Source organism: Cervus elaphus, chromosome 23 (assembly GCF_910594005.1).
Source record: "Cervus elaphus chromosome 23, mCerEla1.1, whole genome shotgun sequence".
Taxonomy (NCBI): Eukaryota; Metazoa; Chordata; class Mammalia; order Artiodactyla; family Cervidae; genus Cervus; species Cervus elaphus.
Window position 1 is genome coordinate 52438447 of NC_057837.1, and position 24782 is coordinate 52463228.

Here is a 24782-nt window from a genome sequence, read left to right on the forward strand (position 1 = left end):
TGTCCACTGAAGTCTCCCAAATGCCAAGGACAGTGATTGGTACATTGTTGGCACCTGTAGGCAGAATTTTGGCTTCCATGACCTTCAACCCCTTGTGAATAGCAAAAGGAATTTTGCAGATGTAATTAAGACTACTGACTTTAACCTAGGGAGATTACCCTGGATATCTGGAAGGGCCAAATATAATCACATGAGCCCTTAGAAAAAGAAGAGGAAGGCAGAAGAATCAGAGAGAGATGTGGCAGAAAAGGAAATTAGAGAAATTAGAATCAAGAGAATCCTCTATCCTCTGTTGCTGGGGCCCTTCTGGAGGATGCCACGTTGAAAAACAAGAGAAGAAAATGAATTTCTATCAAAAGTCAGTGAACCTGGAAGAGAACCTCAAGTCCCAGGTGGCAGGGAACCACAGCCGTGCTGATACCTTGATTTTAGCCTAGTGAGAACCTGAGCAGAGAATCCAGCCACACTATGCTGAGCTTGGGACCAACAGGATTGTGAATTAATAAACTGTCTTAAGCCATTAAACTTGTAGTATTTTGTTAGAGCAGCAATAAAAAAAAAAACACCAAAAAACCAATAGAGCATTCATTAGATAGAGTGCATGAACATTGGATGAGTGAGTGAAATTCCAAGGAAGGCTGCATGAGAAACACACGGATAGGTCTCTCTGTTAAATACTTTGGGTCAAATGCTGGAGCTGGTGAGGGTTGGCTTCTGAGAACTGATTGTTAAATACTCAGAAAATTGACCAACCAATTATTAAACTATTGATAGCTTGAAACTGGCCATGGTGGGAGTATTTAGACTAATGGGAATTAGCAAGTGTTCCACATCAGGGCTCTCCCATCCCAACACCCAAAGAATCAGTTTATCAGCAACTACTGGATAAGACCATACAAGTAGATGAAGAATTAAATCCACCTCAGGGTGGGTGGAAGAAGACATTGGGTGTCTGGCTGCTATTGTTTAGGCTCTCCTGCTGGGAACATAACCTATACCAACTCCAAAGTGCAAATGCAGGTAGTTGCTACCTGTCAAAGTTACATTCTAAACTGGGGTTAATCCCAAGACTGGTTTTATTAGGATGTCTCAATGATGTCCCAATGTTAATGAGGCCATCTGTGTAGCTTCTGGGTCCAGGGTCAAAAGCGGGGCTGTAGGGGATTAAGGCTCCTTTGTGGGGTCAGCCCCTGTTTCCCCCAGGCTGCAGTCATTCTGGCAGTGAGTTATCTGTGACTACCAATGGCTCCAGGACAACAAAGAATGTTTTCATGAAACTCCTATTTTTGTCCTCTTCCTATATTTCATGAGTGGGTAGGGACTCCTAAGCATTCAGGGTTTGTGAGTTTGAATGTGACAACATTTAAGATTTGGTGACTTTGGATAAAAATCTCAAAAGTAAGAGCCAGATCTTATGCCTGAGCCATTGAACCTGGCACCAAATGCTTCTTTTCTTGATGTTCAGACTGTGTCCAGAAGCCCAGAGAGCCCTCAGAAGAAAAGAGGGCCCTGCTCAGAACTGGATACAAACACTAAGGATCATTCACTGCAAACAGATCAAGCGGTCTAACAATTTTGATGTATGCAGCAAGCTTTTTTGGATCAGTAAAAGTGTATAAATAATCACAACTAACATTTTTATAGCAAATCCTTTTATATCTGTTATCTGTGATCCATGTGCTTCCTTACTAGAAATAGTAGTTGGTTTATGGAAACGCTGGCTCTTGCCCTGCACTTCCCAACTGTTGCAAATCCTCTTTTTTTTTTTTTTTTTTTGGTCACGCAGTGTGGCTTGCAGGATCTTAGTTCCAAAACCAGTGATTGAACCCATGCCCTTGGCAGTGAAATTGTGGAGGTCTAACCACTGGACAACCAGGGAAGTCCCTGCAAATCTTCCTTCTGTAGGGTGCTCCTGTCCCCTCCTTTCCCCCTCCTTTCAAATGGGAAACTTCATGCAAGCTCATCTCTCCTCTTCCTCAAACCAGATGGTGTGTGATAAATGAAGTGAAATGGCTAGAGAGGTGGGATCCTTTGCTTTGTGGAAACTTCTAGGGGCCTGAATCTCAAGGTCCCTTTTGACAGGTGGTTATCAACCCCTCAGGCCCCTCCAACACTCAGGAGAGGAGGAAGCCATTGTTGAGGCATGGCTTTCCTGGGTAGCCACCCACAGACAGCATTTCTGGAGCCCCTCACATTGCCCTAGAAAGACCCTCCTTGTTGATAAAGTGGCCCAAATAACAGTTTGAAAGACACAGTCAGGGTGGCCAGTGATTAGTGCTGGGAGAAAAGGGGTATATTGTGTGGCTTTAGTGCCAGAGAGAGCCAGGCAAGATGCTGTGCCTCCTGGAGTGGCAGTTTTCATCTAGAAATGGGCATGATGTTATGAGATTTAAATGTGTAGATGCAGACAATGTGAGCACAGTGGTTTCATTTAGCAAGCAGTCACTCTTCTCCTTCTGGGGAAACAGCAGCTCCTAAAGTGGACAGCTGATAAAGAGTCTTTGCTAGCCCAGGGGGCTGCTGTGAAGGGCTTTCTGCTCCCCAGGGGCCTGGACAAGAGACTCAGCAATGCAGCCTTCTATAACAGGGATACTCTGAAGTTGACCCAAAGTATCTCTCAGAGAAACCACATACATCCAAAAACCCACTGCTGGTGAAGCAGATCAGATGCAAAATCACACTTAATTTTGCAATGCAGAGGTACAAGTAGACACAGGGCAGCTTGAGTTTGACAGCATCCTTACAGAGCTATGCTGTCCCAAGCAGAACACTGGGAAAGTGTATCAGCCAGCCAGAAATCCAGAAGACATCTAGATTAAGGTAGGGGACACAGATGGCCAAAGAGAGGCGGCCAGAGGTTGGAGATGGCCAGATGTTGAAGGTAATTTGGGTTATGCTGGTTTGGTGTTTCCCTTTGCCTCCAAGCAGTTTTTAATTTTCAGTTGTGGAGGCAAAGATCAAACAGATGTTGAGCTCACTCTGAGTGGCAACTCAGATAAGCCAGGCCTAGAGATGTCACTGAATCAATCTAAAGGCACTTGAGGCTAACCAAGCATACCTGACTTCCCATATGTGTTGGTTTTCAACTATGTCAACAGATTTCTTGACATTCCTCCTTTTAAAATGGAGAAATGAATTTTTCTCCCCTTGATTGTGGGCCAGACTTAGCAATGTGCCTCCAATGAATAGACAGTGGTAAAAGTGACAACTTATGACTTCTGAGACTAAGACTTCTGAAACTAGGTGTTGTGACTTCCCCCTTGAAATCTCCCTCTTTTGGAGGAAGCTAGCTGTCAGGTTATGAGGATACTTAAGCAGCCCATGGAGAGGCCCATATGGAGAGAAACTGGGGACTAATAATCAGAACCACCTTGTCATCCATGTGTGTGAGCAACCTTGGGAGTGGCTTCATTAGCCCCAGTCATCTGAAGGCTGAAGCCCTGACCAACATCTTGATTCAACCTTATGAAAGACTCCAAGTTAGAGCCACCAGCTAAGCTGATCCTGAATTTCTGACTGACGGAAGATAACACATGTTTATTACTGTTTTCAATTATTGAGTTTTGCGGTAATTTATTACATAGCACTGGAAAATTAATAACCTGTAGAATCCAAACCACTGATCTCTTTGGTGCACATACATTTAGGATTGTTCTGTTTGCTTGGTATATTGACCCTTTTATCATTATGCTGTTTTTTGTTGCTCAGCTGTGACCAACTCTTTGTGACCCCAGCGACTGCAGCATGCCAGGTTTCCCTGTCCTTCACTATCTCCTGGAGTTTGCTCAAACTCATATTCACTGAACCAGTGATGCCATCCAACTATCTCATCCTCTGTTGTCCCCTTCTCCTCCTGCCTTTAATCTTTCCCAGCATCAGGGTCTTTTCCAATGAGTCGGCTCTTCATATCAAGTGGCCAATGTATTGGAGCTTCAGCTTCAGCAACAGTCCTTCCAATGAATATTCAGGGTTGATTTCCTTTAGGATAGACTGGTTTGATCTCTGTGCAGTCCAGGAACTCTCAAGAGTCTTCTCCAGCACCACAGTTCAAAAGCATCAGTTCTTCAGTGCTCAGCCTTCTTTATGGTCCAACTCTAACACCTTTACACGATTACTGGAAAAAACCATAGCTTTGACTATATGGACCTTTGTTGACAAAATAATATCTCTGCTTTTTAATATGCTGTCTAGGTTGGTCATAACTTTTCTTCTAAGGAGCAAGCGTCTTTTAATTTCATGGCTGCAGGCACCATCTGCAGTGATTTTGGAGCCCAAGAAAATAAAGTCTGTCACTGTTTCCATTGTTTCCCCATCTATTTGCCATGAAGTGATGGGACCAAAAGCCATGATTTTAGTTTTTTGAATGTTGAGTTTTAAGCCAGCTTTTTCACCCTACTCTTTCACTTTCATCAACAGACTCTTCAGTTCCTCTTCACTTTCATAACAGTGGTGTCATCTGCATATCTGAGATTACTGATATTTCTCCTAGCAGTCTTGATTCCAGCTTGTGCTTCATCCAGCCTGGCATTGCCCATGATGTACTCTGCATAGAAGTTAAATAAGCAGCGTGACAATATACAGCCTAGATGTTCTTTCCCAATTTGGAACCAGTCCATTGTTCCATGTCCGATTCTAACTGTTACTTCTTGAGCTGCCTACAGGTTTCTCAGGAGGCAGGAAGGGTAGTCACTCAGTCGTGTACAACTCTCTGTGATCCTATGTGCTGTAGTGCACTAGGCTCCTCTGTCCATGGAATTATCCAGGCAAGAATATTGGAGTGGGTTGCTGTTCCCTTCTCCTTGGGAGCTTCCTGACCCAGGGATCGAACCAAGGTCTCCTGCATTGCAGGCAGATACTTTACCATTTGAGCCACCTGGGAAGCCCAGGTAAGGTGGTATTCCCATCTATTTAAGAATTTGTTATAATTTCTTGTGATCCACAAAGTCAAAGGCTTTAGTGTAGTCAATAAAGCAGATGTTTTTCTGGAATTCCCTTGCTTTTTCTATGATCCAACAGATGTTGGCAATTTGATATCTTGTTCTTTTGCCTTTTCTAAACTCAGCTTGTACATCTGGAAGTTCTCAGTTCACATACTATTGAAGCCTAGCTTGGAGGATTTTGAGCATTACCTTGCTAGCATGTGAAATGAGTGCAATTGTGCAGTACTTTGAACATTCTGTGGCATTGCCCTTCTTTGAGATTGGAATGAAAATGGACTTTTTCCAGTCCTGTGGCCAGTGCTAAATTTTCCAAATTTAGTGGCATATTGAGTGCAGCACTTTTATAACATCACCTTTTAGGATTTTAAATAGCTCAGCTGGAATTCCATCACCTCCACTAGCTTTGTTTATAGTGATGCTTCCTAAGGCCCACTTGACCTCACTCTCCAGGATGTCTGGTTCTAGGTGAGTGATCACACCATCGCAGTTATCTGAATCATCAAGATCTTCTTTGTACAGTTCTTCTGTGTATTCTTGCCACCTCTTCTTAATATCTTCTGCTTCTGTTAGGTCCATACCATTTCTGTCCTTTATTGAGCCCATCTTTGCATGAAATGTTCCCTTGGTATCGCTAACTTTCTTGAAGAGATCTCTATTCTTTCCCATTATATTGTTCTCCTCTATTTCTTTGCATTGTTCACTTAAGAATGCTTTCTTATCTCCTTGTTATTCTTTAGAACTCTGCATTTAGATGGGTATATCTCTCCTTTTCCCCCTTTGCCTTTCACTTCTTTTCTCAGTTATTTGTAAGGCCTCCTCAGACAACCATTTTGCCTTGTTTGCGGATGGTTTTTGATCACTGACTCCAGTAATCCGTCCATAATTCTTTGGGCACTCTATCAGATCTAATCTCTTGAGTTTATTTGCCACTTCTAACCGTATAATCATAAGGGATTTTATTTAGGTCAAGTAGTTTTCCTGGCCCAGTGGTTTTCCCTACTTTCTTCAATTTAAGTCTGAATTTTGCAATAAGGAGTTCAGTCAGCCCCTGGTTTTGCTTTTGTTGACTGTATAGAGCTTATCCATCTTCAGCTGCAAAGAATATAATCAATCTGATTTTGGTATTGACCATTTGGTGACATCCCTGTGTAGAGTTGTCTCTTGTGTTTTTGGAAGAGGGTGTTTGCTATGACCAGTGCATTCTCTAGGTAAAAGTCTGTTAGTTTTTGCCCTGCTTTATTTTGTACTCCAAAGCCAAACTTGCCTTTTGCTTCAGGTATCTCTTGACTTCTTACTTTTGCATTCCAGTCCCCTATGATGAAAAGGACATCTTTTTTTTTTTTTTTTTTGGTGTTAGTTCTTGCAGGTCTTCATAGAATCATTCAACTTCAGCTTCTTTGGCATTAGTGGTTCGGGCATAGACTTGGATTACTGTTATTGAATGGCTTGCTTTGAAATGAATCAAGATCATTCTGTCATTTTTGAGACTGCACCCGAGTGCTGCATTTTGGACTCTTTTGTTGATTAGGAGGACTAGTCCATTTCTTCTAAGGGATTCTTGCCCATAGCTGTAGATATGGTCATCTGAAATAAATTTGCCCATTCCCGTCCATTTTAGTTCACTGATTCCTAAAATGTTGATGTTCACTCTTGCCATCTCCTCATTATATAGTGTCCCTCTATATCCTTGGTGATTTTCTTTACTCTGAAATTGACTTTGACACTTACATAGCTTCTCTTACTTTCTTTCGGTTAATTTTTGCATGGTGTATTTTCTGCCATTCTTTACTTGCAACTTATGTATATCATATTAAAAGTGAGTTTCTTATAGACTGCATGTACTTGAGTTATCTTTTAAATCTAGTCTGCCGATCTCTGTCTTTTAATTGATATATTTAGACTACTAACATGTAGTAATTATTTACATGTGACAGTTTAAATACATCATTTTATTTCTTGTTTTCTGTTTTTCATTTCTACTTGCCTTCTTCCCTGTCTCCTGAACACTGTTTTAGAATTCCATTTTGTTTAACCTGCAGTGTTTTTGAGTATATCAAATTGTATAGCCTTTTCAATAGTTGTTATAGGCATTAATATGTGTTGAACTATATTTATCATCCATCTATCTGTTACCTATCTATATGTATTATCAAAACATACTGGTTCATTTTACTAGTTAGAATGAAGTGTAGAGCCTTATTTCTCTTTATGTCACTTTATCCTACTCATTTATAATGGTCTTAACTATTTCCTCTGCATTTTTGAGAACCACATTAGGTGGTGGTTTCATTTTTGCTTCAACTGTCAAACATAACTTTAAAAATCAAGAGGAGAAGGAAAATGCATGGTATTTCCCAAGATTTTTTCTCTTACCATGTTCTTCCTTCCTGATGTTCCAAGATGCCTTCTTTTATCATTTCCTTTATGTTTAGAGAACTTTCTTTAGTTATACTTTAGGGTAGACCTGGTGACAGATTCTACTAGTTTTCCTTCATCTGAGAATGTCTTGAATTTTCATTTATTCTTGAAGGATGTTTGTGCTGGATATAGAATTCTGGACTGACAATTCTTTTCACTTAGCACTTCTGTTCTCATGGTTTCTGATGAGAAATTTGCTGTCTTTCTATTTGCTTTTTCTCTTTAGTAATGCACTGCTTCTCTCAGACTCTTAAAATTATTCACAAGTTTGACCATGATGTGTATTAGCATGGATTTCTTTGGATTTATCTTACTGGGGTTTTGTTTAACTTCTTGAATACTTAAGTTTTGTCAAATTTGAAAAATTTTTAGTTCTTATATATTTGAAGACTTTTTTCTAGCCCCACTCTATCTTGACACTCCCTTTTTTTCTTTCATATCTAGGGATTTGGAGGAGACACCAAGGTAAGGTTTTTAAAAAATAATCCTACATGTCCCTGAGGCTCTATTCACTTTCCCCCCCAGACTGTTGTCTTGCTGTTGTTCAGATTGAGTGACCTGTCTTGTTCTACCTTCACTGATAATCTACTCAGTTTTCTCTATTCTGCTGTTGAGCCCATTCAAAAATTTTTAGTCACTAGATTTTTCACTTCTAAAATTTCCAGTTCTCTTTTATATCTTCTATTCATTTTCTGAAACTATTTCTTTATTTGTATTGTGTGTTCATAATTGCTCACTGAAACATTTTTATGATGATTTCTTTAAAATCTTTGTCAGATAACTCTAACATCTATATAATCTTGATGTTAGCCTCTGTTGATTATCTTTTATCATTCAGTTTAAGATCTTTCTGGTTCTTGGTATGATGAGTGAGTTTTCAATTGAAGCCTAGACATTTGGGATTTTATGTTATGAGACTCTGTATCTTACTTAAATCTTGTGTTTTGGCAGGCCTCCTCTGACACTGCTTCAGTAGGTGAAGGGGGATGCTGCCCGATTACTTCTAGGTAGAAGTCCAGATTACTCACTTGGCCTCCTTTGACACCTGGGACTGGGCTGGAGCTCCTTGTTACTGATGAGTCAGGGTGGGAGTTCGGGCTTCCACAAGCCTTCTACTCATATCATCCTGGCTTGAAGGTATAATTTGTTACTGCCTGGTTGTGGTGAAAGTTCACGCTCCCTGTGTGGTCTCCACTGACACCACAGGGAGAGGTAGGGCTTATTACTACAGTGGGTATGAATGTCCCTGCTCCTCACTTGGCCTTCTCTGATAATTTATTGATGAGGGTGTTGGGGTACCATGTTAAATCCTGGCAACAGAGGAAATACAGGCTTCCCAACTTGACTTTTGCTGCCAGGAGTGGGGCTAGAGATGTTTTTTGTTTATGGTGTTTGGTTGGAGTAGCATTGTTTTCATTGACAAGTATTCTGTCTTTTCTGGTCCTTTGGCTAGAGACAGCAGACTTTTCTTGAGGTGTTTTTGTGAGTATCTGTCCATGTTTTGGGGGATGCCAGCTTCTCCAATATCTCCAGTATCCAGTTTGGATAGATAGGCAAAAAGGAAACTTAGAACTTGATGCCCTGTCATTCATTTGACCCTGAGGTCCTTAGCCAGTCTGCTTTCTTCTCTCCACCTTTCTGAGTCTCTTATGTTTGCTTTACACATAATATCTGGGGTTTCAGTTGTGCTTCATGGGAGGATTATGGAGAAGTACGTCTATTGCATCTTTTTGGAAATGGAATTCTTCAGATCTCTCTGAAGAGAGCAAGCACTTTGGCTAATTTTCTAACACACTGGGTTTCTGACAAAGCTGAGTGATACACCTAATTAATTCTATGATTAAAGCAAACATCTCTGACTCAAGGGCACTAGAAACTCTTTTACCAACATCAACAGCCTGCCTTGTGCCATTATTAATGTGTATCCCTAGTGAAGTTTCCTCTGATTCATCTTTGTTCCCCATCCTCATCTCTCAGGGTTTAGCACAGTGTCTGGTACAAGATGTTCAACCATTAATAACAGCAATAACTACTATCTATTAATTGTATATTACATGCTGGGCCCTTAAATAAATATTTTGAATTTGTCAAAACAACTCTGAAGGTAGATAATATTATTCCTAATTTACAAAAAAGGCTATGAGGCTCAGAGAGGTTAAGGGAAGGAAGCCAGCCTGAGGGGGATTGAATAGCTAATTAAATCACCCAGATATGGTAGAAATGTGAATGCAGGCTTGCCCCAGTTCACTGCTGTTGCTTTTTATCCCTTACCACCCTTCTTCAATTGTCTACAACAAGTATGCCAAAGTCAGCCAGCTGCCTGAGTTGGCCAGAGACTGGGGTCCTCACACCATTACTTCTAAAAAAAGATGTAGTCTGGGGATGCTATCTGCAGATCTGTAGTTGAAGACTTTATTGCCAGAAGAGGAAATCATACAGGAGGCAAAGGGGTGTATTCTAGAATGTCTAGGAATTCTAGAGAGACAATTACAATTTAAGAGTGCAAGTTCTGGAGCCAGAATTCCTTAGTTCAAATTCTGGCAAGGCCTCTAAACTCACTGTGTGGCCTGGAAAAATTACTAGATTGCTCTGTGTCTCAGTTTGCCATCAGTAAAATGGGGGCAATAATAATAGTACCTACATCACAGGGTGATTAGGAAGATTAAATGAATTTTTACACATCCAGGCTCAGAACAATACCTGGCACACAGGGAGCATGCAGCAAATGTTGGCAAAATATAAAAAAGAAAGAAATTAAAAGATGAATAAGACACAGCTTTGCAAACTAGAGCAGCCAGTCAAGTGAGGGATAGGGCCTTAAGGCTCAGAGAGGTGGTAACTAACTCAGCCTGAATGCAGGGAGGGGCAGTAGGGACTTCCCTGCAGAGGCAACACTTGGCCTGAGTCTCAAAAGGTAGGACCTAGCCAGGTGGGCAAGGCAGAGGCATCACTGGAGCGGAGACCCAGAGGCTGGAGAGTCTGGGACTTGATTCTGGGATAGGGAGCCTTGCAAGAGGGAAGAGGAAGGAGGGTGGGCTGGAGGGAAGAGATCACTGTTGTCAGGAAGACTTGCTCCAGTGGGAGAGATGAGAGTCCTTTCAGCTTCTCAGGCCTTAGCCACTTCCCACCCTGACCACGAGCAGGAACTCTGCCCCTAGGCCTGGAGGAGATGCAGATTTCGCCTCTGGGCAGCTCAGGGATTTTCATGGTCCCTGAGAGTTCCGGTCAGCTGGAGATCTCATTTCCATAAGCAGCAAGGTTGCTCTTTTTCCATTGTTAATAAAAGATGTGTCCCGGTGACACCTGAGTGGGGATGAGGTTCTATTAGAGTGACAGATGGAAGGAGGAAGAACGTGGCCCTGGGAGAGCAGGAAGAAGAGACTCAGAAAAAGGGAGCTGGAAAGGCAGACAGTCCACTGTCTGAAGCTGTACCTACCGCTCAAACTGTCGCTACCTGTGACTACCTGCTGCTGCTGCTAAGTCACTTCAGTCGTGTCCAACTCTGTGCGACCCCATAGGCGGCAGCCCACCAGGCTCCCCTGTCCCTGGGATTCTCCAGGCAGAACACTGGAGTGGGTTGCCATTTCCTTCTCCAATGCATGAAAGTAAAAAGTGAAAGGGAAGTCGCTCAGTCGTGTCTGACTCTCAGCAACCCCATGGACTGCAGCCTACCCGGCTCCTCCATCTATGGGATTTCCCAGGCAAGAGTACCAGAGTGGGTTGCCATTGCCTTCTCCATGTGACTACCTAAGTTTAAATAAATTAAAATAAAACAGAAATTCAGTTTCTCAGTTGCACTACTTTCTAAGTGCTTACTAGCTACATGTGACTGGTGGCTACTCTATTAACATAGAGTTAGAACATTTCCATTATCTCAGAAAGTTCTGTTGGTCAGCACTGGCCTGGAGGCACTGCGGGGAGGCATTTCTTCCAGCAGCTGACTTTGAGAGAAGGTAATAATTCTCAGGGCAATGGTGGGTGTGCTCAGTTGCTCAGTCATGTTTGACTCTTTGCAACCCCATGGACTGCCAGGCTCCTCTATCCATGGAATTTTCCAGGCAAGAATACTGGAGTGGGTTGCCATATCCCCCTTCAGGGGATCTCCTGACCCAGGGATAGAACCCACATCTCCTGCATTGGCAGGCAGACTCTTTATCATGGCACCACCTGGGAAGCACTCGACACAGTGGAGTAAGCTCTGTTTACCAGATTACTTGTCAGGGCCGGACCCCATTTGCACAGCCAGCATCTTTGCTGTGCCTTGGAGACACAAACAGAGAGGCCGAAGGTCAAAATATGGCTGCCGAATTGTTCTGTGATAAAGGGTGAGGCATTTGAGCAATGAGGAAACTCAGGTGTGAGAAAAGCTGAGGGAAATAGCTTTATACAGAGGGAAGGAGGGAGCCACCCAATCTTATGGCAGAAAGATCGAGGCAGGACTTGGGGGAAGATGGTAAAATCAGATTATAGTTTTCTAGTAAAAACATCCTGCTCTTCTTTCAAAACTGCAGCAGAGACTCAAGAGCCATAAAATGAGTGATGAGCTGGCCGGTCCTATGGAAACCAGGGAAGCAGCTGAGCTGAAAATAGGATTCAGGGGCATGGGCACAAGGCCAGGCAATATTTATGGAGTGTCACTGCAAGCTTGGCCCCGTGTTAGGCCTCCGGGATACAAGTGAAGCTAAGACAGCCCATCCCCCTGCACTCCACACTGCAAGGGTGAGTGTGTGACAAGAGGAGAGATCCTGGCGCTTACAGAACACAAGAGAGGTAGGAACTTGTTAAGGGGGGGAATCATAACTGCCCTCCACCCCACCACCACCACCACCACAGAAGGCATGGGCTTCCCTGGTGACTCAGATGGTAAACAATCTGCCTGCAGTGAGGGAGACCCAGGTTCGATACCTGGGTCAGGAAGATCCCCTGGAGGAGGGAATGGCAACCCGCTCCAGTATTCTTGCCTGGAGAATTCCACGGACAGAGGAGCCTGGTGGGCTACAGTCCATGGGGTCTCAAAGAGTTGGATACGACTGAGCAATTAACACACACACACATACAAAGAGGGCATGTCTGTTTGGTTGTGAGGGAAGTGCAGAAGCCACCAGATGGGGTGGGGTGTGAGACAAAGGGGTAACGAGGCAGCGGAGGCAGGGTGTAGCCCAAGGGCCATGATCCTCCTTGTCTCCTACTAGGCCTGGCTCGGTGCTAACCAACACCAGGGCCGGTGGCCAGTCGTGTGCTGGGGACAGGGGGACCGAAGCAGGGTGGAAGGGTGAACCCCCATTCTTGTTGAGCTCTTTTGGGTGGAGAGGAGAAAGGGATTCCCAAGCCCATCAGAGGAGGTGAGCCTTCTCAACTGGGAGTGCCCTGGCCAGCTGTCTCCACCCACCTGAGCTCCGCCAGCTTCCTCGCCATGGGCCAAGGCTTGCTCCGCATGCTGGCGATTAGCTTCTTCTTATCTTCCACCTGCTCCAAGATCCGGGCCAGTTCCTCCTCAGACAGAGACTCCCCACTGGAGGTACTGGAGGCCACGGAGGATGACCTGGAGCAGAGGCAGGGTGGAGTGGAGGAGGGTGGGAAGGAGGGCAGGGTCCTCGGGGATTCTGTGGGATGCAAGGAGCCCACCAGAGATGTTCCCAGCTGCCACCTTGCACAGGCCTGCCCTGCTCAGAACACTCTGTGACTTCACCCACCCGGCAGAGGAGGCCACTACTCTTTCTGCAGCCCAGAGTGCCTTGAGGGCTGCCTTCCCGAACTCCGTGCCTCTGAATCTACCCACACAGACATCCTCACTTGCATAGCATTGCCCAATGGAAATGTATTATATTTTAAATTTTCTAGTAGCTATATTATAAAATAACATGAATATACTATTAAAATTTTAATAATACACTTCATTTAACCCAATATATTAAAATTTTATAATTTCAACATATAATCAGTGAAAAAATGATTAATAAGACAATTTACATCCTTTTTGTACTGTCTTCAAAAGCCAGTGTTCATCTTGTACTCACTGAGTGTCAATTCAGACATGAAATTTTCATTGAACATATTTAATCTGTATTCAGATTTCATAAAATTTAGTTGAAAGAGTAGAGTCACATATCTAAATTGTTTTAGACCCACTTAAAACTTTCCTTATAAATGAATCAAGTAATAGAATATTATTTTCCTTTGATGTTCACATCTGCACTGATAAAACTGTCTTTTTTGGGGGGGAAGAAATGCTTTGGTTTCAAAATTAAATCAACCTCAAAACTACATCTGTCTGTCTAGGTATATTTACTAATTCTTTTTTTGTGTGTGGTCTAAATATTTACTTTTTTCCCAATTATTTTTATTAGTTGGAGGCTAATTACTTTAAAAAATACGGAATGCTTCACGAATTTGCGTGTCATCCTTGCGCAGGGGCCAAGCTAATCTTCTCTGTATCGTTCCAATTTTAGTATGTGTGCTGCCGAAGCGAGCACAATTTACTAATTCTTGTTGTGTGTGTGTGTGTTCAGTGTGTCCAACTCTTTGCAACTCTTTGGACTGTAGCCCACTAGGCTCTTCTGTCCATGTGATTTTTCAGGCAAGAATACAGGAGTAGGTTGCAATTTCCTCCTCCAGGGGATCTTCCCGACCCAGAATTGAACCTGCATCGCCTGCATCTCAGGAGGATTCTTTACCTGCTGAGCCATTCAGTTCAGTTCAGTCGCTCAGTCGTGTCCGACTCCTTGCGACCTCATGAATCGCAGCATGTCAGGCCTCCCTGTCCATCACCAACTCCTGGTGTCTACCCAAACCCAAGTCCATCGAGTTGGTGATGCCATCCAGCCATCTCATCCTCTGTTGTCCCCTTCTCCTCCTGTCCCCAATCCTTCCCAGCATTAGGGTCTTTCCCAATGAGTCAACTCTTCTCATGAGGTGACCAAAGTATTGGAGTTTCAGCTTCAACATCAGTCCTTCCAATGAACACCCAGGACTGATCTCCTTTAGGATGGATGGGTTGGATCTTCTTGCAGTCCAAGGGACTTTCAACAGTCTTCTCCAACACCACAGTTCAAAAGCATCAATTCTTCGGCACTCAGCTTTCTTCATTGGGCAAGGCTAATTCTTGTTTTAACTCAGTAGTATTAACACCAGATTAAAGTAAAATTGAATTAAAAGTTCAGTTCCTCAGTCATAGCAGCCACATTTCAAATGCCCAACATGTGGCTAGTGACAACTGTATGGGACAGCACAGCTGCAGAACCCTTCCAGGTGGAGGGTGTGATGACCCTCACCATCTCACAGACAAGACTGTGCACTCAGCTGCCACAAAATCCAAGTTCTTGTCTGTGTGGCTCACAGCCTCCTTCACTCATAAAAACAGTGACTCTCAGCTGAGTTGGCAGCAACTGACAGGGGGTAAGGGAGGGGCTGGAGAAGGGTCCTCCTGGGCAGCCTGCTTAGCAAGCTTCATAACTGGAAATATCAGGATGTGGACTTGGGTTACCATGGGCTTTAGAGACCAGTTTGCAGCAGGCTCTGTGAGTTTAGCTTCTGATCAACTCCTGAGGAGCGAGAGGTCATAAGAATGGGTGGAGAGGAGGGACCCTAGCTCTTGAATGCTGGGAAGCCTAGAGCACAGAGACTTTCTGCCATGCCTCACGCACATCCCAGGACATCTGCCCTTGAGTCTCTGTATAAGGTGTTCCCTCAGTTTGGGTGGTGGCGGAGATGCGACATTCAGTCACTGTTCAAATTCCACCTGGTCTTCAAAGTCTTACTGAAATGCTCACCTTCTCCGTGGAGGAACCCCAGCCTCCCAGAAGTATACCCTTCATCAAATCCTTTCTGGTATACATATTGCTTTCTGTTTTGTGCTATGATGATGGCTCAGACGGTAAAGAATCTGCCTGAAATATGCAGAAGACCCAGGTTTGAATGCTGGATCTGGAAGATCCCCTGGAGAAGGGAATGACTGCCCACTCCAGTATTCTTGCCTGGAGAAGTCCATGGACAGAGGAGCCTGGCAGGTTATAGTCCGTGGGGTCTCAAAGGGTCGGACACAAACGAGCAACTAACACTTGTGCTATGATAGCTGATGCCCCTGTCTTATTTCCCATGTCAGACTGTCAGCCTCTGGGGAAGAAGGTTGGATATTTTTCATCTCTATGCCCTGCTACGCATGAAGCTGAAAATGGCACAATTGAGTCCTTATCGCTTACTTTGCATCTGCCCTCCAGACAGGATGGGACAGCCTCCTTCTAAAGTTCAGGACACTGGGACCTGCCAATGATGTATTCAAGTTCTCTCTACGTTGCTAGGGGCACCATGCAACCTTTATCCCATTAGCTCAGGGCTAGAGACAACCAGACAGTAGACAAAAGCCCCAAGGGAGCCAGGGATGGCTGGCAGGGGTGATGGAAGAAATCAGTGGCCCCTTTTGAGGGCCTTAATTTCCCCCCTGTAAAGTTGGAGAGGTACAGTGGGACACCTGAGTGAGGGTAAGGGCAAATAAGGTTTATTAGAAATGGGTGGAAGGAGTATCAACTCTTTGCCATAATCCTAGTATCTCTGTTTCCAAAGCCTCTTCACCCATTATCAATGGGGATTCTTAAACCATCCTGAGAAGTGATGCAAAGTAAAGTGAAAAGGGAGGCGAAGAGAGGGAGATGATTCATCAAAATTGGTAACAAAAAAAAGAAACTAAAACCCCATCTTGTTGATTCCATACACTGACTCTATCAACTAATCCACCGTGTGTCAATGCTAATGGAACAAAGGAAATATAGCAAATAAACCCCCCAATCCTGGAATTTCAGAGCTAGTGGGACTCTTGAAGTTCTTCTAGATCAAAACCATATTTCACAGAAGAGGATGCAGGTCAGGTTGGGAAATGGCATGCTTAAGTCCTCTTATGACTCCTAAATTCAATTTTAATTTTTAACTTCCAGTTTTAACTAGAAATTTAGAATTTTTAATTTTTAATAATTAATTTTAAATTTCTCTCAGCTCCTCTTCACGAGCTGTAGTGAGTCACCACTAGAGCTGAAATCCAGGAGATTTGGGATCTTGTCCCACCATGCCGCCGTGTCACCTCCCCGTTCACAACCTCCGCTTGCACCTGCCCTAATGGAGGGGTTTGGGACAAAAGTGCGCAGGGCCACTCCACCTGGGATGAGTGTGATCCTCATCCCGGTTGGCCCCAGCGGCGAGCTGGACAGGGAGGAAGGTAGAGGCAGAGGGAGGCTGGAGAGAGCAATTCGTGGGAGGGGGTAGGGAGGATGATGGCACCGACCCTTATTCAAGGGAGGGAGCAGGGCTGGCAGGAGCGAGAGGGCGAATTGAAACGCGCCTGAAGTCGGGTCACAACACACCTGTGTTTCTTCGGCTGCTTCCACATCTCTTCCTTCCTCCGGGCCTCCTTTTGCTTCTTTGAAGGAGCTCTCTGCTCCCTGAGGGAAGCCCTCCCATCCTTCTTCCTCCTCCCTCCGCAGGTCTTCTCTGCGGAGCCCCGCTCGCGGTCCCCCAGCAGCTCCCGGCGTCCCCTGCGCTCTGCCTGCTTCCTCCGAGGAGACCCGGACCCCGGGCTGCCCCCGGCCCGCTCCTTCTGGCCTGGCTGGGCTCTGCGCCTGCCTGGCGCCTTCTCGGCTGGACGAGTCCGCTTCATCGAGGGGGTCCTCCTGGACCTGTCACCTGCAAGGGCAGAGAAAAAGTAGTTCTGGCCTCACGGGCCTCCTCCCCAGGAAAGTGCCCCCAGCCGTGAGAAATCAGATATTCAAGAGGCTCCCTTTGAATTTCTCTGTGGTCCAGTGGCTAAGATTCCTCGCTCCCAACCAGGGAGCCCGGTTGGATCCTTGGTCAGGGAACTAGATCTCACTTGTCACAACTAAGAGTTAGCATGGCAACTAAAAGATCTTTCATGCCCACAACTAAGAACTGGTACAGCCAAAATAAATAAATAAATATGGTGTTTTTTTTTTTTTTTTAAAGATGCAAAAAAATAAAAATAAAAAAAGATGCTTCTTGGAGCTTACTGGTTCCAAAGGTCCACTCTTTCAGATAGAGTCTCTGGTCTGGAGTGAGAGCTAAGGTCTCCCCCCCATGACGGGCAGGCACTCCCACACTCTTACCTAAACCTCAGCTAGAGACCCAGGCCTTCCTCTGCTTGGGGTGCAGTCCATGGGGGTCACAGCTGAGTCCTCTCCTGATGCCCAGGGCCAAGGCCAAGCGTGGGCCTCTGTTTGGTAAGGCTGGACCACTGGCCCGCTGGCTGCATTCTCCAGGGGCTGTCTCCTTATGTGTCCTGCCTGACACGAGAGGCAGGACAGGAGTCGGAGACTGTCCTGTTCCTCAGCACTGCCCCAACCTTGATGCTGTTATTTTAAACCACTACTTGATAACACTGGCAAAAGGCCTGGCTAAACAGAATCTGCTCTACAGTGTGATCTTTCTGCAACAGCTTGCCCAACCCATTGTTTAAGCACAACTATCCTATCTGGGCATTTACAACATTAAACACAGGAAAAATTGTAATGAGGTTCTAGTATTAATAAGCAGCCTCTCCATCACTTACTAGCAGGATGTCTTTGAGCCAGTCACTTAACCTCTCTGGGTCTCAGCTCATCTCTAACATGGGGATGTTACCACTCCAACAGCTTGTTAATGAACGTGACACTGGGACTGACATCTGAGAACAGACATCATTACTCTGATACTCTTATCCAGAAATAAGATCTTCTTACTTGTAAAAAGAACACAGGTTTGGAGCTAGGCCAGTCTGCATGAAAAGATCAGTTCTATCTTTTACTTATCTCTGTGACCACAGATAAACTACTTAGCTTTTCTGCACCTCAGTTTTCTCATCTGTAAAATGGCTCTAGTAGCTGCTATTTCCCTACGTGGTTGGGTTAATTTAAATAGGAATAAAGGATCTGACTCATGGGAGGTACACAACAAAGGCCTCCCCCTTACTGCCCCCTCAGCCTGCCTTGCCACTTTGGGGCTCTAGGTGGGCACCTGGAACCCGATTGGCTGCAGCGCACAGTTTCTCACTGTTCACAGTGGCTCCCCACCCAGGCTTTTCTGCCTGATTATGACCAGGCTGATTTTCCCAACAGAGCTGTGAGAGCCCCAACTTTGGGCAAAACAGAACAGAGTGGAGTTTTGTCATCCAACATCCCCAGCGGCAGTCTCATCAGTGATGGAGTCCAGGACAAGGAGTCCCAAGTTCTCAAATTCTTGCCTCTGTCCCACTTCATTTCCAGCCTCTCAAGGCTGTGCATGTAATGTAGCAGCCACAGAGAGTTTTCCTCATGGTCCCCTGATCCCTGAACTTTACATTCTGAGAAGCAAGCCACCCTGTGAAACAGCAACCAAAACTGGTCACTAGTGGATTTGGGCAGACTGAACTGGGAATTTAGAGTCTGGATATCTGAGTCTGAAGCCTTGTTCTGCTGGTTATTACCTGGGTAACTCTGGGAAGGTTGCCTATTCTGAGTTAGTTTCCTCGTGGGTATGCTGTTGGTGGTCTAACCAGATCTCCATTATCTGGCCACTGCATTGTTCCTTAGCTGCTCTGCATCTTGGCCCTGATGGTTCGTAGCTTCTACCCTCCCAAGGGAGCCTGAGGTTGATGGAAACCATCCTGCTGGGAAATGCCTGGGAGTTTACATCTGTCCCCTCTCCTCAAGTCAGCTGACAGACAATTGCTAACTGATATGGGATATAAACGTCCAGTCCTCTGGCCTCCAGGCAGAGCAAGGCTGGTGGTTCATTCATGTTCCAGGGCTCCCCATGGGATCGGGCAGATGCTAGACTCCAGCTGAACACACATCTTTGCTCAGCTTCTTCCCTGGATCTGTCCTGCTTCCCTTACTGCTTACATCCTGAGAACTGCCCTCAATAAATCACGGGCACAAGAATCCCTATCTCTTCCAGGGGACCTGACTTATTTATAGACACCTATCTCAAAGTGTGGTAGGTAAATTCAACTGAAAAAATGTCTACAAGTGTGACATAAGCTGGAACATGCTGGATTTAGCAAGCAGAATTTATGTTGAGTTTCAAAGGTAAACTACCAAAAATTCTCTTCTTGGATCTCAAGCAAGGATATTGGTAGGACTCAAGAAGTACAGTGGTGAGTTTTACCAGACCTGAGGAAGATATTCTGGAGGAAGAAACTTCTAAACTAGGACCTGAAAACAGAGTTTGTGTGTGTTGGTGTGTGTGTGTGTGCAGTGAGTGGGTATAGGGTAGGGTTAGGTAGTGATGGGGTGGGAAAGACATAGAAATATTTTAAGCAGAGATGATATGGTCAGTTCATGCTTTTATAAAGGTCCCATTCGGTATTCAAACCCCAATGGAGGGAGTTTATTGATAAAGATATTTGAAGAAACTATAACCACAAAGGATAGTGGAAAAAGAATTGTTCTGCCTTGGCTGAGAAGATAGAGAAAATAGGTAAGAAAATTAAATGATTGGGCTTCTGGGTTTCACTCCAGTGTGTAAAGAGCTCCATCCTAACAATATGAAAAAAAAAAAAAAAACTGAATGAACTGGAAAAGAATTCTAAGTAGATCCATCAGAGAACTGGGTTTGTAGGGCAAGCTACTGTCCAGAAACTGGAGAGAGAGGCAGAGAATCATAGCTTATCTTGAGCAGAAGCCCTTCACGGGAGCCAGTACTTGTAGTGCTCAAAGGAAGAGTTGTTGTTGTCCCATTGCTAAGTCACATTCGACTCTTTTGTGACCCCATGGACTGTAGCCTGCTAGGCTCCTCTGTCCATGTGATTTCTCAGGCAAGAATACTGGAGTGGGTTGCCATTTCCTTTACCAGGAAATCTTTCCAACCCAGGGACCGAAACCTTGTCTCCTGCATTGCAGGTGGATTCTTTACCACTGAGCCACCATGGAAGACCAAAGGAAGAGCATTCAGGGCTTATTTTAATTAGATATGGTAAGATACTCAGACATGGAAGTGATCATCATGTACTTACAGATCCCAAGAGACGCCATGCCACACAGGGCTACATGAGGCAGCACCAGGTTCAGTCAATGGCAAGGCAGAGAGGAAGATGTAGGGAAGAAATGTTATTATGGTTTCTAGGGAAAGGAAGGGGTGAGCCAGCATATGAAGAGCTGGGATTGGCTAGTTTGAATAATTTCAGTGGGCCCTGAAACATAGGGACTTTCCCTGGTTTTCTGGTACCAGATTCTAGGTTGAATAAGGTAGGTGGCTAGAAGTCCAGAGTATGAACTTGATAAGGAGGTGATTGAGCTTATAAGCTCTGGGTTGGTGGGTTTGCATATGAAAGGAAAGCTTGCAGATGACTTGTCTGCTGTCTTTAAGAATCAGCTAAAACTGGGAAGGAGATCAGTCCTGGGTGTTCATTGGAAGGACTGATGCTGGAGCTGAAACTCCAATACTTTGGCCACCTCATGCTAAGAGTTGACTCATTGGAAAAGACCCTGATGCTGGGAGGCATTGGGGGCAGGAGGAGAAGGGGACAACAGAGGAGGAGATGGCTGGATGGCATGACCGACTCGATGGACATGAGTTTGGGTAAACTCTGGGAGTTGGTGATGGACAGGGAGGCCTGGAGTGCTGGGATTCATGGGGTCGCAAAGAGTTGGATATGACTGAGAGACTGAACTGAACTGAACTGAACTGGGAGGGCTGTCTCTCCAGGGCCAGCAAAGCCTCAAGGTGCTACAGGATCAGACTTTAGAAGATAAAAAGCATGACTATTGCTGGTAGGAATACAAACTGTAATTGATGAAATGATGGAGGTTCAATGTGGACTAATTTGAGAGTTAAAAACTGCAGGGTCCAGTCTTTGGAGGAGGTTCAGTTCAATTCAGTTCAGTTCAGTCGCTCAGTTGTGTCTGACTCTTTGTGAACCCATGGACTGCAGCACACTAGGCTTTCCCGTCCATCACCAACTCCTGGAGCTTTCTCAAATTCACGACCATTGAGCTGGTGATGACATCCAACCACCTCATCCGGGGTCATCCCCTTCTCCTCCTGTCGTCAATCTTTCCCAGCATCAAGGTCTTTTCAAATAGGTTAGTTCTTTGCATCAGGTGGCTAAAGTATTGGAATTTCAGCTTCAGCATCAGTCCTTCCAATGAATATTCAGGACTGATTTTGTTTGGGATTGACTGGTAGGATCTCCTTGCTGTCCAAGGGACTCTCAAGAATCTTCTCCAACACCATAGTTCAAAAGCATAAATTCTTCGGCGCTCAGCTTTCTTTATAGTCCAACTCTTACATCCATACATGACTACTGGAAAAACCATAGCTTTGACTAGATGGACCTTTGTTGGAAAAGTAATGTCTCTGCTTTTTAATATTAAATATTAATATTCTTTTTAATATGCTTTAAAATATTTTTTAGGTATGCTATCTAGGTTGGTCATAACTTTTCTTCCAAGGAGCAAGCACCTTTTAATTTCATGGCTGCAGTCACCATCTGCAGTGATTTTGGAGCCCAAAAAATAAAGTCTGTCACTGTTTCCACTGTTTCACCATCTATTTGCCATGAAGTGATGCAGCCAGATGCCAAGATCTTAGTTTTCTGAACTTTGAGTTTTAAGCCAACTTTTTCACTTTCCTCTTTCACTTTCATCAAGAGGCTCTTTAGCTCTTCACTTTCTGCTATAAGGGTGGTGTCATCTGCATATCTGAGGTTATTGATATTTCTCCTGGCAATCTTGATTCCAGCTTGTGCTTCATCCAGCCCAGCGTTTCTCATGATGTACTCTGCATATAAGCTAAATAAGCAGGGTGACAACATACAGTCTTGATGTACTCCTTTCCCAATGTGGAACCAGTCTGTTGTTCCATGTTCAGTTCTAACTATTGTTTCTTGACTTGCATACAGATTTCTCAGGAGGCAGGTCAGGTGGTCTGGTATTCCCATCTCTTTCAGAATTTTCCACAGTTTGTTTTGATCCACACAGTGAAAGGCTTTGGCATAGTTAATAAACAGAAGTAGATGTTTTTCTGGAATCCTATCGCTTTTTCTGTGATCCAGAGGATGATGGTAATTTGATCTCTGGTTCCTCTGCCTTTTCTAAAGCCAGCTTGAACTGGCTTTAGTTCATGGTTCATGTACTGTTGAAGCCTGGCTTGGAGAATTTTGAGCATTTACTTTGTTAGTGTGTGAGATGAGTGCAATTGTGTGGTAGTTTGAGCATTCTTTGGCATTGCCTTTCTTAGGGATTGGAATGAAAACTGACCTATTCCAGTCCTGTGGCCACTGCTGAGTTTTCCAAATTTGCTGGCATATTGAGTGCAGCACTTTCACAGCATCATCTTTTAGGATTTGAAATAGCTCAACTGGAATTCCATTACCTCCACTAGCTTTGTTTATAGTGATGCTTCCTAAGGCCCACTTGACTTCACATTCCAGGATGTCTGGCTCTAGGTGAGTGATCACACCATCATGGTTATCTGGGTCATGAAGATCTTTTTTGTATACTTCTGTGTATTCTTGCCACCTCTTCTTAATATCTTCTGCTTCTGTTAGATCCATACCATTTCTGTCCTTTATTGAGCTCATCTTGGCATGAAATGTTCCCTTGGTATCCCTAATTTTCTTGAAGAGATCTCTATTCTTTCCCATTCTATTGTTTTCCTCTATTTCTTTGCATTGATCACTGAGGAAGGCTTTCTTATCTCTCCTTGCTATTCTTTGGAACTCTGCATTCAAATGGGTGTATCTTTCTTTTTCTCCTTTGCCTAGGGGGGCACACTTAAATGAGTTTTACTTCCTGGAAGCCCTAACAGGTTCTCACTGTGGAGACTGGAGAAAAATCCCTGGTGCTTCCAGCAGGGGGAGGAGAAAGTTATCACTTTAAAATATGAAAAGTAACTCAGAGTGTCCTGTTCTCTTTAACAAAGGCCTATTGTGAGATAGTGGAAAATGTGTATTGGTCTCTGTCCCCACTTTATGGCACAGAGGTCCTAAAATCTCTGTAAAACCCTAAAAGCACGAGGATCATCTATTATTCTAAAGAGGTGACTCTGGTGGGCTCCCGAATGGCTGGATGGGGGCTGGTCACCAGAAAAACCACTCCTTGATTAGAAGCTTGGAATTGTCAGCCCCACCCCACTCCCATCCTCAAGAGCTAGGAGAGGGGCTAGAAAGGAAGGTAAAAATTGCTAATGTCTATGTGAGGAAGTCTCCATAAAATTCCAGTAACAGTGGATTTGGAGGGCTTCCAGATGGGTAAACACATCCACAGACGAGGAGGGTGACACACCCCAACTCCCAGACTTGCTGTCTGTTTCTCTTCATCTGTATTTTTCATCATGTGCATGCATGCTAAGTCGCTTCAGCTGCGTCCAATTCTTTATGACCCTATAGACTGTAGCCTGCCAGGCTCCTCTGTCCATGGGATTCTCCAGGCAAGAATACTGGAGTGGGTGCCATGCCCTCCTCCAGGGGATCTTCTTGACATAGGGATCGAAACTGCGTCTCTTGTGTCTCCTGAATTAGCAGGCAGATTCTTTAGCAGGCTTTCCTGGTGGCTCAGATGGCAAAAAATCTGCCTGTAGTGTTGAAGAAGGAAATGGCAACCCACTCCAGTACTCTTGCCTGGAAAATCCCATGGATGGAGGATCCTGCTAGGCTACAGTCCATTGGGTCACAAAGAGTCAGACATGACAGAGCGACTTCACTTTCACTTTCAGTGTGGGAGACCTGGGTTCAGTCACAGGCTTGGGAAGATCTCTGGAGAAGGGAATGGCAACCCATTCCAGTATTCTTGCCTGGAGAATTCCATGGGTAGAGGAGACTGGCGGGCTACAGTCCATGGGGTCACAAAGAGTTGGACATGACTGAGCGACTGACTTTTTCTTTACCACTAGTGAAGAAGGAATTCATAGGGCCTGGACTCCATCTCAGGCCTGTCCGTGCTGGTCGTGCGCGGCCACTTCTCCAGTGGACTCTGAACTATGTGCTTAGCGCCTGTGGGAATGACAATGGAAGGATAAGACCCCCTCTGGGCAGGGGAATCTTGAAGATTACATCCAGGTTACTCATTGCCTAAGAGGAAACATACCGTAATCACCCCTGCCTCCAGACAGGTCATAAATTTTTTCCGTATCTATCGGGATGTAATCACAGGCTTATCGATTATTAACTGGTTGGAATGTAACTGCGGGCTTATTGATTATTAACTGTTTAAACACATAACACGTGAATGATGGGGTTATTGTAGTTGTATTTACCCTTCCTTTGTTTATGTAAGTTTCAAGGTATTTGGGCTGGTGGGTTTGGACACTTACACATGGGGTATAAAAGATTTTCACAAATGCTGGTCGAGGTCCTTGGCTAAGAGGAGACTCTGCCTTGGGCCCGCCGGTGTAATAAACTGCACTCCAGTATCTGCATTGTCCTTCTGAGTGAGTTTGTTTCCCGGAGAGCATGGCTATAACACTAGT

The 24782-nt window shown here is 44.6% G+C and overlaps 1 protein-coding gene and 1 non-coding gene across 2 annotated transcripts in view; both read right to left on the reverse strand.

Annotated features, from left to right (window-relative positions):
* TMC2 (transmembrane channel like 2) overlaps positions 1–24782 on the reverse strand; it is a 95125-nt gene that overhangs the window by 54045 nt on the left and 16298 nt on the right. Inside the window, exons 3-4 of the mRNA XM_043883363.1 lie at positions 16709–17027; positions 12748–12900 (exon numbers count right to left, since the gene is read on the reverse strand). Of these exons, the coding sequence (XP_043739298.1) occupies positions 12748–12900; positions 16709–17027 (472 nt within the window). The remainder of the gene's footprint in view (positions 1–12747; positions 12901–16708; positions 17028–24782) is intronic.
* On the reverse strand, positions 13725–13831 carry LOC122682260. The gene has a single exon (XR_006337281.1). It is a non-coding gene; the product is annotated as a U6 spliceosomal RNA (small nuclear RNA).